The sequence below is a fragment of the Pyxicephalus adspersus genome, chromosome 1, assembly GCF_032062135.1.
Source record: "Pyxicephalus adspersus chromosome 1, UCB_Pads_2.0, whole genome shotgun sequence".
Lineage (NCBI taxonomy): Eukaryota > Metazoa > Chordata > Amphibia > Anura > Pyxicephalidae > Pyxicephalus > Pyxicephalus adspersus.
The window spans coordinates 51,325,297-51,342,288 of record NC_092858.1 but is presented as its reverse complement, the minus strand read 5'-3'; the positions used below and the strand labels follow the sequence as shown (position 1 = coordinate 51,342,288).

General features: G+C 37.3%; 1 protein-coding gene across 1 annotated transcript in view; it reads left to right on the top strand.

Moving 5' to 3' along the window:
* Positions 1 to 16,992, top strand: part of DIAPH3 (diaphanous related formin 3) — a gene marked incomplete in the record, with an annotated part of 209,714 nt that overhangs the window by 9,410 nt on the left and 183,312 nt on the right. The window contains 1 exon segment of the mRNA XM_072410484.1: positions 561 to 596. Within this exon segment, the coding sequence (XP_072266585.1) occupies positions 561 to 596 (36 nt within the window).

The window sequence follows — 16,992 nt, the reverse complement described above, 5'->3', positions numbered from 1 at the left end:
GATTTATCAATATAATTATCCAGTTATGTGTAAAGCAAACTCTTGATTATTTAATCTGCACATAAATGGATAAATAATGTAAGTTTTTACACAATTTGTGTATGGCTTTTCATGTCAGTCTTGTCGCATTTTTTTTTTTTTATTGATGTGTTTTATTGTCTGGGAAGGTTGATGGTGTTGTCTGGTCTCAAAGTATATTTTATCTTTTATTTTCGTAAAAGCATTTAAAAAAACTTTTAAAAAGGTATTTTAGTATTTTGTAACATTATGAGGAATTTATGTGGCTACCTATCAATCTACTACCTACTGACATTAGTGTGCTAACAACTGCAAAAAAAAAAAAAATCCTGACTGATTTGTACAGTTAAGTTGCACCTCTGATAAAAAATTTTGGTCTATCTAATGTTGTTTGTATAGTTAGATTAGAAAATTTCAGTTTCAACCATCCTCCTTTTTTTAAAAACTTTTTTATGGTATTCTGCCTAAATATGAACTCTGCTTCCACAATATATTTAGTAACATAGTCACAATTTTGCTTTTTCTTTTTTCTTTTTATACAGCAAATAAACAAACTCAGAAACTTGACTGATGATGTGGTAAGGTTCCATATCCATGTTTTGTTGAACTAAAATCTGCATGCTCAGAAGATTTTTGATTAACACACTGTATGTCACAATCAAATTGTAATGTGAATGGATTGTATGTCATTTGTACAATAACATATATGGTAACATAACTTGTTGTTAAGCAAGGAGATGTGATGTTTAATGTTTTTTTTGTACTTTGTGGTCTTATTTATGTACTTTAAATTCTGCTGAATTGTACAGCTAAGATTGATAACGTCATGGGAACATTAAATAGATTAAAGTTAATTTACTTAGAGTAGAGGTGGTTCACGCCGCTTTTTCTTTTCACTCCAATTGTCCCAGTGTTATACAAATGGCTCAGTGAGAAGAATTTCATATAACTTGGATCCGCTTATATGTATATCTGAACTTTCAACTTTTATTGAAAAGGGCTTTTCACTAAAAGGCAAGGTCTACTTCTTACATCAGGGCACCTGCTTTATACCAAATCACTACATCAAAGTTACAAGTGGTGGAAAGGTAATGTGCCAAGTCTAATTTAACATAACATTTGAGTATTTTAGAAGTGAAAAAGAGAGACGGGCTATAAAGTTTGAGGAGCTGCAGTATCCAGAGAAGGAAGGCAAGGCATTGATTGCACTTGTAGAAAAGGAGAGGTTTAAGGAAAGTATGCTGAAAGGAAAAAGATGAGGGGTGTGATGAAGTGTTACAGGATCTAAGGAGACAGATAGTGGGACAGGAATGGGAAATAAGCTACAGTCTGTGTTTACTGAATTGAATGAGAGCAGTGAGGGAAACGTGAGGTCAGAGTTTGTTGTATAAAAAGTAGGCTGCAAAAAAGAAGCAGTTTCTGATTATCTACATTCTAATGTGGAGCCATTTAAGTTGCTTTCCAGTAGCTTAATCCGATAAAACAAGGGTTGTTAGTTAGCGTGGAGGGTGAAATTTGGGGGAACAAATCACTCAGGGATGGAGGTGAAAATGTTAAGACCCTCTATGCTGACAGAAGGGTTGTCCATGGATAACAAAAAAGAAAAACAATCAAAAATGTGAGCCTGAGCCAGAAAGTGATTGAGATAGGTATATGACGAGGGCAATTAGGAAATGGTAGACTTTAGAAAAAATGTATCTAATAATAAATAAACTTCTTTTCCATGTGGCATGAACAATACAGCTCAACACCTTAAAATAAACACCCACATTCAAAAATACAGTTTGTCTTAGAAATCAGGAATGGTGTCTGAGGACCAAAACTTGCTAAAAGGGTTACACCATCAGCCATTGTCATTTTGGAAACATATCTAACACAAAAAGGAAGATAGGTTGTTGCGCTGACCAGGAAAACCTACTTTGCCACTGTGCCATCTAGTTCAAGTTTAAAGCAACAGGTGGATGACTCTCGCTCTTTTTTGCCAGGTGTCAAGTATGTCATTTTGTGAATTGTTAATATTAAGACCTTTATTTTAGTCGCTGTGCTGGTATCTTAGATTAATATGAAGTGGGTTAGACTTTTGCACAAACATCTGGCTAGGGAACAGATACTACAGGTTTGATTGTCCTGTCAGGTTAGCTAGACACTCTAGTGCTAAGGATCTATTGGCTGGAAACCAGACTTCCTAAAATGCCTTGATGGATTCAGTCTTTGTGGACTGTTAGGGGTTATGCTGTATGGAATTATGAGAAGAATTACAGGTGGAAAAAGTACCTTTTCTGTTTACCTTTTTTGGTAGTGCTCATTCTAGAAGATATGTGAGTGCCCGTTTTTTGCCATTAATCCTCGGTTGTTTGAAATCCCCATGCATTCCAATAGGCTAATCTACACCAGGACGTTTCGTTGAGGCACGTTTATGATATTTATCTTAAACGTTGCTCGTTTATAAAATAAAACACTGGAAAACGCCCCAAAACGTGAGAAAACGTGTGTAAACACTTTAATTGATTTCAATGGGACGTTTTCCTGTGTTTATGAGCATATATATGCAAATTTATTTAAAAACACGGGAAACCGGAAAAAAAGTGAGAAAATGCGGCATAGGCGTTTTTCAAGCATTTTAAAGGCAAGCTTTAAAACGCTAATAAAAGTGCAAAAAACGCAAATAAACGCAATAGGATAGTTTACATGCGTTTGCCAAAAACCTCCATGTAGACCCAGCCTAATACTATGGGGAAGAACATCTTTTTATTTATTTTTATTTTTTAAAACAAAATATTTTGTTCAGGGGATCTTAGTTTATTTTAAACAACAGTTGCCCTTTTAGAGAGAGTCCTTTGTGATATCACTACCTTTTTGAGTTGGGTTCTTTTTATTGTCACCATCCTCCCGGTTAGGGTGCTATGGAGTAAAGAGCAGGTGAAAGCCCCAAAGAAGACATTCCAGTCAATTGCAAGAGCATCACATTGCAAGTGAACTCATCCTCACCTAGGTGCCACTATCTGAAAAAAATAAAGGAGGTGTAATTCTAAGCTATACAGGTATATTTTTACATTTAATAGGGTACTTGAGACAGGAATAGACCTGGCCATCAATAACAGACCTAAAATGTGATTGAATGGCGCAGTTTTTTTATGAGACTTTAGTCATTGAGTTTATATATTTTAAATGTTCATGTTTAAAGCGTTGTCTAGAGAACTCATTTTAGTATACATGTAGCTTCTGATCCCATTTTGTTTTGCAGTGAGGGATTGCAGTAACATTCACACAGTTTTGGGTAATTGATTCTGTGTCTCTCAGCATCAAATACAATGGTGAAGGTCATATAAAGCTTCTCATCAGAGAAAGCTGCCTGTAATTCACATTTTTTCTTCCTTTTCAGCATATGTCTACATTACAAAAAAAAAAGTAGAAAGGTAATTGATTTTTAAGCTGAACAAAACAAGGTTGCATTTTCTTTCTATAAAGGTCTGTCTGTGTTCGTTTTGTGATTAGCCTAATGACATAATGATTTTGTATGTTTGAAATATTGAACAGCTGGATTGTGTAGGTAATTTGAGGTGTTCTAAGGTTTATTGTATGTAACCTTTTGGAGGTTGCTGGGATTTGTAAACAAACTCCATTGTGCCTAAAATGAAGTTAATGGATAACTTTTAACAAAATAATGGCACGCATTGCAATTTTGGTCCCTTAAGTTTCAAAAAAATTTGTTCTTTGGTTGGTTTGTGGATACAGGTTTAATTGTATACTTTAGCGTATTTAGACTTGGGACTTAACGTACAACCTCTTGGTTTGGTACTAGAAGTAAGGAATCTTTTCATTTTAGGCAGAGGAATGGTGTTCTTCCAGATAGCAGAATTAGTCACTCAAACACAGCCCCACAGCCTTTCAAAAGTAGTATGCACAGTCTTAAGTCATCGGTGGCCAATCGGTGGTCAGGGAAAATTTTAGTGGTCTGTGGCTCTGGGCGGTGCACCCCCGAGCAGGGTCAGAAGAAGGACCCCGCTGGGGGGACACACTGACCAGAGCCGCGGACCGCACCCCCCGTACAAATCCCTGGCTTCCCCTTTAAGTGACACCTGGCTCCTCGCGCTCGCGCAGTCTGGAGCTGGTAAATTTAGTGGTCCGCCAGTCCGAAAAGGTTGGCGACCACTGCTCTGTGCAAATTTAAAAAAAAAAAATTTGTGTCAAGTAAAGTCTTGAGCGCTCCTAGGCTAAAATAAAGTGGGATGGTCACACACAAATAAATAATTCACTTATCTTTACCTGTAAAAAGCTTGATCCGTCCACAAACTGAGTCCAGCAAGTTAGGCACTGTGTTTGCTTCCTTCTTTTTTTCCGGCGCTCTTCTTCAAATTACAGAAACTTTCCTTCTGCTGGCACGAGAGTGATGTGTTTTTCTTGTAAAAGAACAAAAACCAAAACAATGACTATATCTCACTGCGCATTTGTGAGATTCAACACCTTTTCACTTTTTACGTTCCAGGAAAGCTCTCTTCATCTTCTTTATAAATTAGTAAAATATGATGATAGGTCCACTTTTTTCAGGTTTGGATGAAGTGGCAATAGGGTAAATTTAAAAAAGTTTGCCACCGAACAGCAATAGAGAATTCTTCCAATAGGGACACTTTGCAGTGCTAGGGTCCAGGTTCGAATCTCAGCCAGGACACTATCTGCATAGAGTTTGCAGGTTCTCCTCATGTTTGTGTGGGTTTCCTCCGGGTACCCCAGGTTCCTCCCACATTTCAAACACATGTATTTAGGTTAGTTGGCTAGCCCCCAAAATTCACCTTAAAACTGTAGTAAAGACATATGGCTATGAACAGTTGGAGTTTACTTCTTGGTATGTGATGGTGCCTGGCTACACTTTGTCTACATACTGTTAGCTACTTATCTGTAGTGTGAACTATAGAGCTTTGCCCCTTTCTAATCAGCAGGGAATTTTAAGAGGGATTTGGAAAATTAGTTTCTTAGAGTTGTCCCTGTTGGAGTGTCTGGCATGAGAGGGCAACCAAGATGGCTACGTGCACACAAGCACAGACAATGCACATTCATAATGGTAAGATCACAGGCAATACTAATAAATAGTTTCTTTATAGTCACCTGCCTTTGGCACAAATACCAGAGTTCAATTTCGTGTGAATCTGGACTAAGAGGAGATGATTGAAACAGTTAATATAGTGACCTGCAAACTAGTACAGTCAGCTTTAGGTCCAGTCATAAAATACAGACAAATATGGTAATTAAGGTTTCGGCTGCTTTGGTTGAATGCCAGGATTTATAATAAAAATGATTACCAGGTATGTTGTTGTCTGCCTTATTGGTAAAAGCCATTTAAATATGGTATATGACTGGAATGCAACCATAAATTAGGCAAACCATGAACCTTGATGAAAAGAGTACATTATAGTAAAAAAAATACTTAAAATAAACTTTTTTATCGCACAAAGGTATTGGCCAGGTCAAGGGTCAGAATGATTAAATCTGTATATCAACATCCTAACAATTGTACTGATTATCTAGGTGACCTATTACACAGCTATAGTGTGTTTGTTTTTGATGGCCAGTTATCTTGAAGTATAAGGACTTTCCTGTACCTGTACCTTTTCCTGTTTCCTTAAGCTACGTACACACTTCCAATTATTATCGTCGGAAAACGAACGACGAACGTTCCTGCACGATATATATGAACGATCGTATAGCACCGATCCTGCACATAGAGGTAACGACACGATCGTTCGTAGATATTGTACACACAATAGATACGATCGTTTGAGCGATAGAGGAACTATGTGCACGACAGGAAAGTGAACGGACGTTCGTTCATCACGCATGCTCTGAACATGGACGATCAACGAACGACCATACACACGAACGATGCTCAACGATCGTCGTCCAATCCGATCCGCCGGTCCGGTCGTTCGTTTCCAGCGACTTTCCTCGTTCGTCAGCGTCGTTGGTTACTTTTTTACGAACGATTTTTTGCACAATCGATCGTTCGTCGTTCGATTGGAACGATAAAAATTGGAAGTGTGTACGCACCTTTACACTGTGTGTGTATCTTCTATGTGCTGTAGGGGTTAGGAGGTAGAGTTCAGAGTTGGACTTTCAGCTGATGAAAAATCTTTTAACCAGATATCTACATTCTATCTTTAATAATATTCCATGCATTAAAGCACAGCATATTGGAACCAAGTATTTGATTTGTGTGCGTTAAAGAGTTAATGTGGTTTTGGAAATGTTTAATGTGAACACATAATGAGTTGAGACTAAAGCAAGTATTCACATGCCAAGTGGGTCTAGAAATCTGTAAACAGTTGGGGCCATTTATTCCAGAGTCTCTGGCACTTTAGTTATTTAGTCTGTGATATGGCACTGGAGTTGTAAACTGTGCCATGCTGAAGTACAGTGAAATGATAAATACCATCATGAATAAAACAACCAGTGCTGACAGTAAATACCGACAGAGTTCTCGGTAGACAAGTTGTTATTGTGCTGGGAGTTGGGGACAAGATGTAATGATATCCTCCTTTTTTGAATGATGTGTATAGGGAATGGATCAGAGATGGCTGTGAATGAATGGTTTTCCTTCTTTTTCCCCTGCTGTACAGAACTGGTTAATGTATAATTTTTGTACCAACAAATGCCTTATGCCCCTGGTGGTTATCAGACTGCAGAAAATAGCAAAATAATCCTCTACAATATTCAGTAGTTTATATTTATCTGCCTTATTTTCCCTGCTGCTCAGTCTCTCATAGGTGGACATTCAGAAAACTGGGACAAGCTGATTTCTGCAGTGACTGTGAAAAACACTACATTTTTTGGTAATCATTTGCCACTTAAAAAGTTAGTAATGGGGCTTGAAAAATAACTATACTGTGAAAATAATGAATATGGAAAGAATACATGGAGAACAAGCATTTTTCTGTCTGCCGTTGTTTAAATATGTCCTCCAATGATTACATTTCCAATTTGGGCTATAATTAATATTTTAGATTCATCAGATGTATCTAGGCCAGCTATAGGCTTAGTCTCCACTGGAATTGAGTACGTTTCAGGCTCTGTAGCAAGGAAAATATGTCAAATTTTTAAAATTTGCTTTAATTTAAAAAAAAAAAGGCCAACCCAGGGTAACACTGTGGTCTGTATTGACATTAAAGGAGCTGTGGCAACCGCCCAGTTAATATAAGTGGAAAACCCTGAGAAACCTATTGGAGGCATGCAAAAAAGACACACCTTAGGATTAATTAATGGAAATACATGATGTAGGACACCAATAGGGTACTATTTTAGTTTTTCCTTTTGAAAATAGTTGCCTGGTTTATATTTCAATAATTTTGCTTGAAAACTGAGCTAAAACAAGTTGGCAGACCAGGACGTCTGACTTTCCTCTTTTGCTTACTTGTCGCTGGTCATAAATTCCGACCATTAAATCCGTGATTCTAGCTAGACTGAGTTTTTCAGGTTAACTTCACTAACATCTTTTGTGTTTCTACTTGAGATTTGAACACTGATTCCTCTATTTCTACAATATTTATTACCCTCAACTAACTGGCAAGTTTACATAGAAGCCAAAACTGTCTGTTATCTGATGGTTATATAAAATATGTGCACAAGCTGTAAATTAATATCAAAGACTTTTTAGATGGTTACATATTTGAAAGAAAAAAAAAACTATTGGTTTCTTGGCAATAAAATCCCAGGCCTGCATTTAATACGCTCTGAATGTACACATTGATTTTTATACACACATCAGCTTTTTGTAGTCCGACATGGGATCCCAAGCTACTCTCACTGCAACCATTTGGATCGTACGTGTGCGGAGACCAATCAGAGGCTCACAGATGAGCAGTCAAGCTTTTCTATTCCCTTGTTCGGCACAGCAGCTGCTGAAGCCAGAGCTCACTTCTAGGAGCTCCTGTCAATTATGATAAGCAGGGCTGCATGTTAGAACCTGCACCTCAGGCAATAGAGGAGGTGGAAAGTCTGAACCATCTCAGTCAGTTAACAAGGGCTCTCCCTTGTTTTGTGTGGATCGATTTGCAGCTTCTTTCACAGCAAACATGTTTCAAACATCTCTTAGGAATATTGAAGTTGTGTATTCGATTTTTAGTTTAATTGCGTTGTGTAAAAATTATTGCACAAATTGTTTTAGGATGGGTAAATAAGAAATTCAGAATATATGTTCCTCTATATGAAAATATGTTTGTTGGCTTGCTTTTATTTTTAAACAAGAAAGGATTATACCCATTTAGTTTTCTTGTCTTTTCTTTAAAAGTCAGCCAAATGTTTATATACCAGCTCTGTCTCCTAATGAACAAATATTGATCAACCATAGACAAGTGGGTTACAGCTGTTTAAATTGGAACTTTAAATAAAAATTTGATCCCTCAACGATTGGCTTTCATTAGGTCCTGTGCCATCTTTGATTTGTTCTTTAGGCCTGTGCTTAAGAATCAGTGGGCATTGCCATCTTTGTCACTCTTCCTTCTGCTTCTGTCTGTCTTCCAAACTTGCACTGTGCAGGCGTGAGATCCAGTGACATTTCCTCCTAATAAATGTAAAAAAAAAAAAAATCTGGGCATGTGTGAGATCGGCACTTTTATTTGTACATTGTAGGAAAAACTTCTTCTGCACATGCCCGAAGCCCTCTGAAGTACAGAAGGGAATAAAAAACACACATTTTATTGATAGGTCCATTTTAAGGGCTTCTAGGATCCAAAATTATTGTTCACTTAGTGACCACTCTAGGAAATGATAAAATCAGCTGATTACCCTGTTTCCCCGAAAATAAGACCTACCCCGAAAGTAAGACCTAGCACTATTTTGTAAACCTGCCCTAATATAAGACCTACCCAAAAAAAATATAAGACAGTGTCTTATTTTCGGGGAAACACAGGTAGCTTCCTGGGATTTGTGTAACCAGTGCACTGTCATTCTCTAAGAAAGTTAAAGCAAAATTTGCCTCTCCTTTGTTTTTTAGCAGGGTGCTGGCATATTTTTCTTCTCTTCCTAGATATCTTCCGCCATTTTTTTTGCCCAAGCGTGGGTGAATGTGAGAATAATTATTGTAAAAGGGAACCTTTCTGCAATTAAGCCCTGCCTGAATAAACATTTATTTTCAACTGTGCTTTTACTGCCAGTTTTGTGCACCTGGCATCTTAATCGTGTGGCTGTCAGCACGTCCTACTTGTATGTGGTTGATCTTTCATCTACAAATATGTCTCTCTGTGAAATCATTTTACAATAAAATTTTATATGAATTTAAATTTCAGGGATTTTCTATGCAAAGTAAGCTTAATGCAAGAGATCCCCAAGTAGATGTCTAGCATTACATTTTTATATTATAGTATTTTATATTTTTTAATGTTTTTTTTTTAAATTAAAATACTAACATTTTAGTACATTTACTTATTATTCACTTGCATAACAATAAAAAAAAACCATTTTTTATTTAAGGATTGTAATGCATGGATCGATGTGTGTATCAAAGATCATAGATATTCAGCTCAACCATTAGGTGGCTCCAGAGTCTGTTATCTGTATATTGAAAGTGCAAACAGTGAGGTCTTTACGTTTAATACGACAAACCTCAAGGGGTATAACAGAAAATTAGGGAAATCTGGATCATTCTTTCAGCAGTGGAGTAAACAACAGGTTAATTATAGGGATAATCTAATAAAGGATAGTATCTAATGTATTAATTTTTACTAAACGATTAAATGACAGTTGATGATGAATTTAGGGCAAAAAATAGCACGGGTTAGAGGGTGGGGGGGTATTGGCAAAACCAAAATAGGTTTACCTGTGAATTGATGAGGCCAGGTATGCAAACCACATACACAGAATAAACTAATAACCAAAATGTGTAATGTGTGAAAAGGAAGCAAATGACTATCTACAAATAATCTCAGGGAACAGGCAAGAGAATGTAGGACAAAGCAATGTTGGGGGAAAATGGCTGAGTTAATAGCAGATTAGGGCAGATATAGAAGATGCAAGTCAGACAGTAATGAGAAAAAGGTGGACAGACAAATGCTTAAGGCACTTGCTGATTCCAAAGGTGCTGACACCTATTTGCTCCCCTAGGATCCAGCCTCATATGGTTGGTAATAATCGTGGCTGAGAAACACCTGCTGGTGGTCCTGGGGATTGCACCATTTCTGACTATGAACAACAGTGCCATCAGCAGCTGTTCTGGCTGAGCTACAGTTTTGTTACAGGGTTGTTAAAACAACCTTTTATTCAGCAGTTACACAGCTAGCCATACAGGCTACTGCCTCCTTACATTTACCAACAATAACTTGTTCAGTTTTTTTGTCAGTCAGGTAGATATCGTATATCATAATTCAAAAAGAACCAGTTTTTTCACATGTGATAGCTGGCAGCTGTGAGAGTATAAGTCAAAAACAGTCTTTTTCAACAAAATAATGCAATTTTAGTGAATAAACTGTTTGATACATTTTTCCTGTTCTGTATGACATTAATCATGTCTGTACAAAATACTTCTTTTGTATAAGTCAAATACTTTGCAGGCCTAAATAATTCAGTTCTGTGGTTTATTGTTGGAGATGTTTACATAATTATTTTATTCTCCAACAGTGGTAATAGACAGACGAAGACACCTGGTAGTGCAGGGTTTAAGCACCCTGCAATAATTTGAACTGCCATATTTGTCAACTGCATACCCACTTTGGGTTGGTGCGTGTTAATCTGAATTTGGTACATACATAAAACTGCCATCATCCAATCTTTTTTTCATGTATAAAAGAGAGAGAGTTTGATATATATTAATATATTTATTTAATATTTGTTTTATTCAATATGCCATTTAAACACACAACACTCAAACAGACGGGCTTAACCACTTGGTCCTTTACTGTAGTTAAATGCATGTCATCTATGTTCGTTGTAGATGCCATTCTCCTAGCATGGAGTCGGTCATTTACATATTGCTGTTCCGGATGACAAACCAGCCCATAAAGGTCAGCCTTTCACAGCTGTTCTCTTTTCTTTGTTGATTCTGACAAATGCAAGAAATAGACTACAACTGAAGTTGAATGGGGAAAATAAACCACGAAAAACCTGAAGTGGATGTGGTTTTGTGATTTGTTTTTTATTACAAGATTTTTTCCATTTCTCTAAATTTGTATTTTGTCAAATGTATGTTTGTAGTATTAACACCTGCTGAGTGCAAGCACTATTTTTGGTTTCCAGGACTTCACTTATCATAAAAAGGGTTGTAGGTAAATTTCTCTAGCAGTTTTACTGAAGAAGCTACAATAAAATCCTTAAAGATATTCTAAGGTAGACTCTATAGTATTTGCTCATGTGTTAACCAAATTTCCCCCCAAATCTCTCTTTTAGCCTTCCCCCTCAAACCCATTTAAAGCATTTCTAAACTGTAAAACATGTAAAAACAATGTAAAATTTAAATTACCAGTCCTTAATTTAGTGTGGTGATGGTTATATTACTTTTCATTTCTTTATTCATTTATTTTGTCCATGCCTTTTACTGAAACTGTGAGAGCATAAGGTGTGTCTTTCTCCTTCCAAATTATAATTTTGCAAGTCCATATTGACCCAAGCTACCTTCTTCTACTTCTGTTGCTGCTGCATTTAAGTTGTTAATCGGTAGCCAGGTATGGGTCTGATTTAGGTTAATCAACTGTAAAATAGATTTGGAAGATTAATGGCCTCTTCAGACTTGCAGTTCCTCCAGGTTCATCCAGTAAATGGGGATGTTTGGGTTGGGAACCATTTTGCGCACATGGTTGCTGAGGATAGGGGCATGATTCAAGAAATCATAGTCTTATCACTTAGCTATGGTAAATGATAGAGTGTATAAGGTTGAATTACTTGGTTTCTTTCACCCTTTGTGAAGGAAAAAATGATCAGGGTAATTTTCCCAATATATGGCCTAGGGATACATATGGGTACATTCTTCAGAAAATATTCTACCCACGAGAAATAGAGCAGTGGTTTACTCCCTATTCTAAGGCCCTGTATGTGGAACACAATCCAGTCCGCTCCATCTTTAGAACATGGATAGGTAGGCATAGGGGAAATCCTTTTCTTTTTTCTTTGTGTGCTATTACAGTGTAGACAAGAGGGCGAGGAGTATACAGGTAGTCCCCGGGTTACATACGAGATAGGTACTGTAGATTTATTCTTAAGTTTTTGTTGTTTGTCTTTACAAATTATTTATTTTTTACCTTTCTGTGGATGCACAGCGTGGTGTCAGTTACTGTATAAAATCCTCACTGTAAGTAACAAAAAAAAAAAAAAATAGTAATATGGAGCCTAGACATTCTTTATTTTCTGGAGCAAGCTGTGCTTTATATATGCAAAAAGAATCAACTGCAGAGTTTGTCTTGGTCAATTAGGAGTTACAAGAGGTTGCAGCACAACTTAGCCTTTAAGTTTACCCACAACCTCAGCTGTATTTACCAAACAACTTCTTCTGCAAGTCATGCGAACCACACCCGTCTGCTTCATCAAGCCTCTGTCTCTGCACACAAGCGAGCAGGGAAGCCCTGTTCGTATCTAGGAGCAGTCCGTATTTTGGATGTCCTTAACTCACGGACTAGTAATGTCAAATTTTGGGGCCAATATCTTCATATTGTACATATTACATTTGTAGCACTCTGGTTTTTGTGTCTTGATGTATGGAAAAGAGTTTTATTGCATTCTCTATTTGGTACAGTGTTATAGTGGGTGGATTGCAGAATGGAGAACCAGTTGTATAGATCACACACACACACACACACACACACACACACACGAAAACTGTTTTTTCTTCTGGTTTTGTAATCGCTTGACCTCCCTGGCGGTATTCCCGAGTGTGGCTCGGGGTTTATTTTCAGTACCGAAAGTAGTAACCCTGAACCACACTCTGCATGGAATTGCCAGGGAGTTTTTAAGTCCTATCTGGTCCCCACGTTCCTGTGGCTTCCTCCAGCGATGCCCGGCATTGCCAGGCTACACAGTCCCCGGTTTGTTAATGTGCAGCTGAGGGGACAGGACCGTGCATCAGGAAGGCGAGACTAGGCTGGAAATTTAAAATAATAAGTATTTTTAAATGTACAGCTTTTACATTTTAAAATACTTTTTATTCAGAATGCCAGGGTGGTTAAAGTTGAACTAAACCTACTCTGGAGCTTTTCTGGATTGGGTCCTGTGTTGCTATGCACTGCATGTGAAGAGCCTGCTGTAAATGCGGGGGTTGCTGATCTCACTGCACATGCTTGAGATCGTCATTTTTTTCCCATGTAGGAATATGCCCCTTCTGCGCATGTCCGAGTATGGGTCAGAAGCCTCCAGGGATGCGTGACATGGGTATTCGAGGAGGCTCTGTGCTCCCATTCTTTTCCACCACAGCCAAGAAAAAGAAAATCATTTTTACCTTAAATAAAAAAGGGCTGTTTACCCTTTTATGTACAGTTAAAAAACTTGGTGATAGGTCCACTTTAATTTTGCTGTGTTCTCAGTGTCATGGTTGGTAATTTGGTGAATACATGATATGGTGACAAACATTTGTGGCTGGTTTTTTACCATATGAAGTTTATTCGGCGTAAGCAGTAAAATGCTTTAGTGACAACATCCCCTTAATCCAGAATATGAACTGTAAAAGGCTGACTGCTTATTACTTACATTGTTAATGAAAACCATGTCATAATTAACTTTATCTCCTGATGAAAGAATGTTGCCATTTTCACCAAAACACTTAGAGTAGGTTCACAACTGCTGCTTGATTTTGTGCTGCTTCCCAAGGTACTGCTCACTGCAGTCCCTATTGTTCCCTGTGGGAGCTGCCCATGCGGCAGCATTGACTGTGAGGTGGTGGTGTGTTTTCCGCTTCCTCTCACCAGGAAGTGTGATATATCCAATACTGTGGAAAGCCATTTGCTATGCTACTATGTTAAACGCCAAAGCTGTTGTCCCTTAAGGACTGTGCAACTTCAGACATGGCTGGGCTCTAAATGGAAATATGAGTTATGTCAGAAGACCTTTAATATCTTGCAAAACAAATTTGATGGCTTTCAAATCTTTGTTCCTTCCCTGTGAAACTAAAAAGTGTATAGCACGCTTAAACATAAAGTAGAAATTATAAAGCATACAATAATTGTGGTTTTTATGGATCTGATAGGTATAACACAGAAGAATTTCATGTGAATAGTTTCATTTGGGGAGAAAACTAATTATAATCCCAGCAGCCACCATAATGAGTTTAGGTTTTTCATTTTCAACAATTAACAGTTTCTAGCCTATTTGTTTTTATTGAAATTGTTCTAAAATATCAAGTCATGTAAAAAAATGGTATTTTTGAACTGCTGCTTGTTTCCAGTGAAATATGTGCTTTGGAAGTCATCTGCGGGCTTCTGTTTTATTCTCTATTAATGTAATTAAATCTGATGGATATGCGAAATGAACATGGCTGGCACTAAATCTGAATTGAAGTTTTCAGCTCTTCAGTAGTCCTACCAAAGAAGAATTTAATTGTTGGAAGCAAATATTTTGGACACAGATAATGCAGTGTTATTAAAGTATAATTTCCATCTGCTTTATCTTCCCTTTTTGTACAATCCAAAATAAACACAAGATGATAATGTCAATTAGCACACCATGTGGAAAGCATAAAGTTACATCTTACAGTCTTTTGTAAAGCAAAATTCCAGTTCCTACATTTCTGTTTAATTAATTTCAGATTAGTGTCACCGCCAATTATCGGTGTGATTACTCACTGAGAAATAATGCTCAATAGGGTGCTCGTTTAACTATCCTTGAAGATAAGTGTTACTAATTTACAAATCCAGTGCACCCAAGATAAAACAACAGCATGGCAGTGAAGAACATGCCTTATCACCTCCAAGTGACATTTTAATAGAAATCTCAGAGACTTGAAATGAATTACAGATGTGTGGATTGCGTATTAATTTTACAACAAGCTGCATTGCCATTATGTTTAGACCTTTATGTTTAAAATAGAAAAATACCTCAAAAAAGCATTTATGTTGACAATAAGGAGCAACTCTACTCAAAACAGCACTGCTTGTTGTATAGCAGAGTTGGCTCACCTAAATGTGATTCATTGCTTTGCATTTTTGTTCATGGTTTCATTGAAGGACAACCCAGCCATGTGTTGTGATATAACAAATGACAACTGCACATGAAGTAATGACAAGTTTGTCTTGAAATTGCCTTCTACTTGAGTGTTTTAACAAAGTTTGGTGTTTCTTTCTGCATTACATCTGCACAGTGTAGGTGTAGTGTAGAGATCGTCCCTGTATGTAGCACTGCATACAGTACCATTGGCCAGGGACAGTGTAACTCCTGAGCGGGAGTTAAATCATCAGTGGCCATCTAGTGACTGAAGAGGATCACTGTGGACCTGGAAATCCACCATGCAGTGAAGATAGTGGCTTCCTGAGAGCTGTCAGTAATGGGATTCTGGACTTTTCATGGCTGCAGGGTTTATGAAGCAAGTAGTAAGTCTGTTCCAATAATTAGCAAGTATGTTGTGCTTACTTAACTACTATGCATAGTTCTCCCCAGAGGTGATTTGAATACCCCGCCCAGCTCTCGGCAGCTCTCATCCTCGGATGCACGGATCTCAGTGAGGCTGCTCTGTGCCATCTGTGCTCCATGTCATCTGTTTAGAGCAGGGGTCCTCAAACTACGGTCCGCGGGACGTTCTTTAATTTCTTTTGCATAAACCACATTCTTGTCTACCATATCCAGAGAAAATCATGGGCTCCATTGCTTCCTTCATTCATATTTTACTGTACCCTTATCATGAAGGATTGATAGAGGAACTTAGGTGAAGGTGGCTTCGTAATATTTCACTTTTACCAGGTAGGATTGAGGTTTGCAAATACATTCAGGTGTCTATATGTCTACACCTGTATTAATTTCCCTTGGAAATAACGTTCTTTACTTTATGAATTTCCACTGTTCTCATGCTTGCTTCACTACTATATAATTTATAACTGTAACTAAAGCAAGTTTGTCAAAAGTGCTGATCTAGAGACTGATGTGGCTTGGCCAATTTGAGCTTAAGGCCATGATTTTTTTTTTTTTTGCCCTCTATCACTGTGTGGGACTCTCAGATGTGCCAGTTAACTGCTATCGGTACTGCTTACTGGTTGTTGCAGCAAGAAAATATCTGGATATAATGAACAGTATTTTGTCCTTAAAGCCTCATGAATAATTTTTATTGTCAAAAAGTAGAAATGTTTGTATTAGACAGAAGTATCATGGGTCATAAAACCCCCATATCACAATACGTTTGTGGTTTCTGTACCAGAAATACTAGGTGAGTAGGAAATTTGACATCAGAGCATGAAATTGTAATTGTAGTTAAGGCCTTGGAGGCTAGCAATCGTAAAACTGCTTCCCATATATATGGCTCGTCCCGGTTGGTTTTCCCACACAGTAGATTTATTGTCTATGCAGCAAATTCAACAAATGTGTTTCTTAAAGAGATTTGCAACAGTTGTCATTGTTGACAAGTTCTTTTTGTGTTCATTTAAAGCATAAATACAAGCTGTTTTGTATACATAGTATCAATTTGTTACTAAATACACAAGTAAATGTGTCTTGGTAGAGCTTCAAATACTTGATATACTTATATGTCAAATATGTGATGCTGACAACAAAGCATGTCATTTAGGTATTACCACTAAAAATAAGCAATCTTGACAAAAAAGTAAAAAAATGAATTTACACATGTAAAAAAAGTGCACGTACGTAACGAAAAAGCACACACACACACACACACCTCAATTCAAAGGTTTTGTGTATTAGGAGATAATAAAAAAAGAAAATCTGGTACTTACCAGGTCTTAGTATTAGGGAACTATAATATCAAATGAACCATACATGACACATTACATAGTGTCATATTTTTAACAAAGACAAGTCAAAAAATCAAAACGGAATAATGTAAAAAATCAAGTACAGCCACTTCAATTT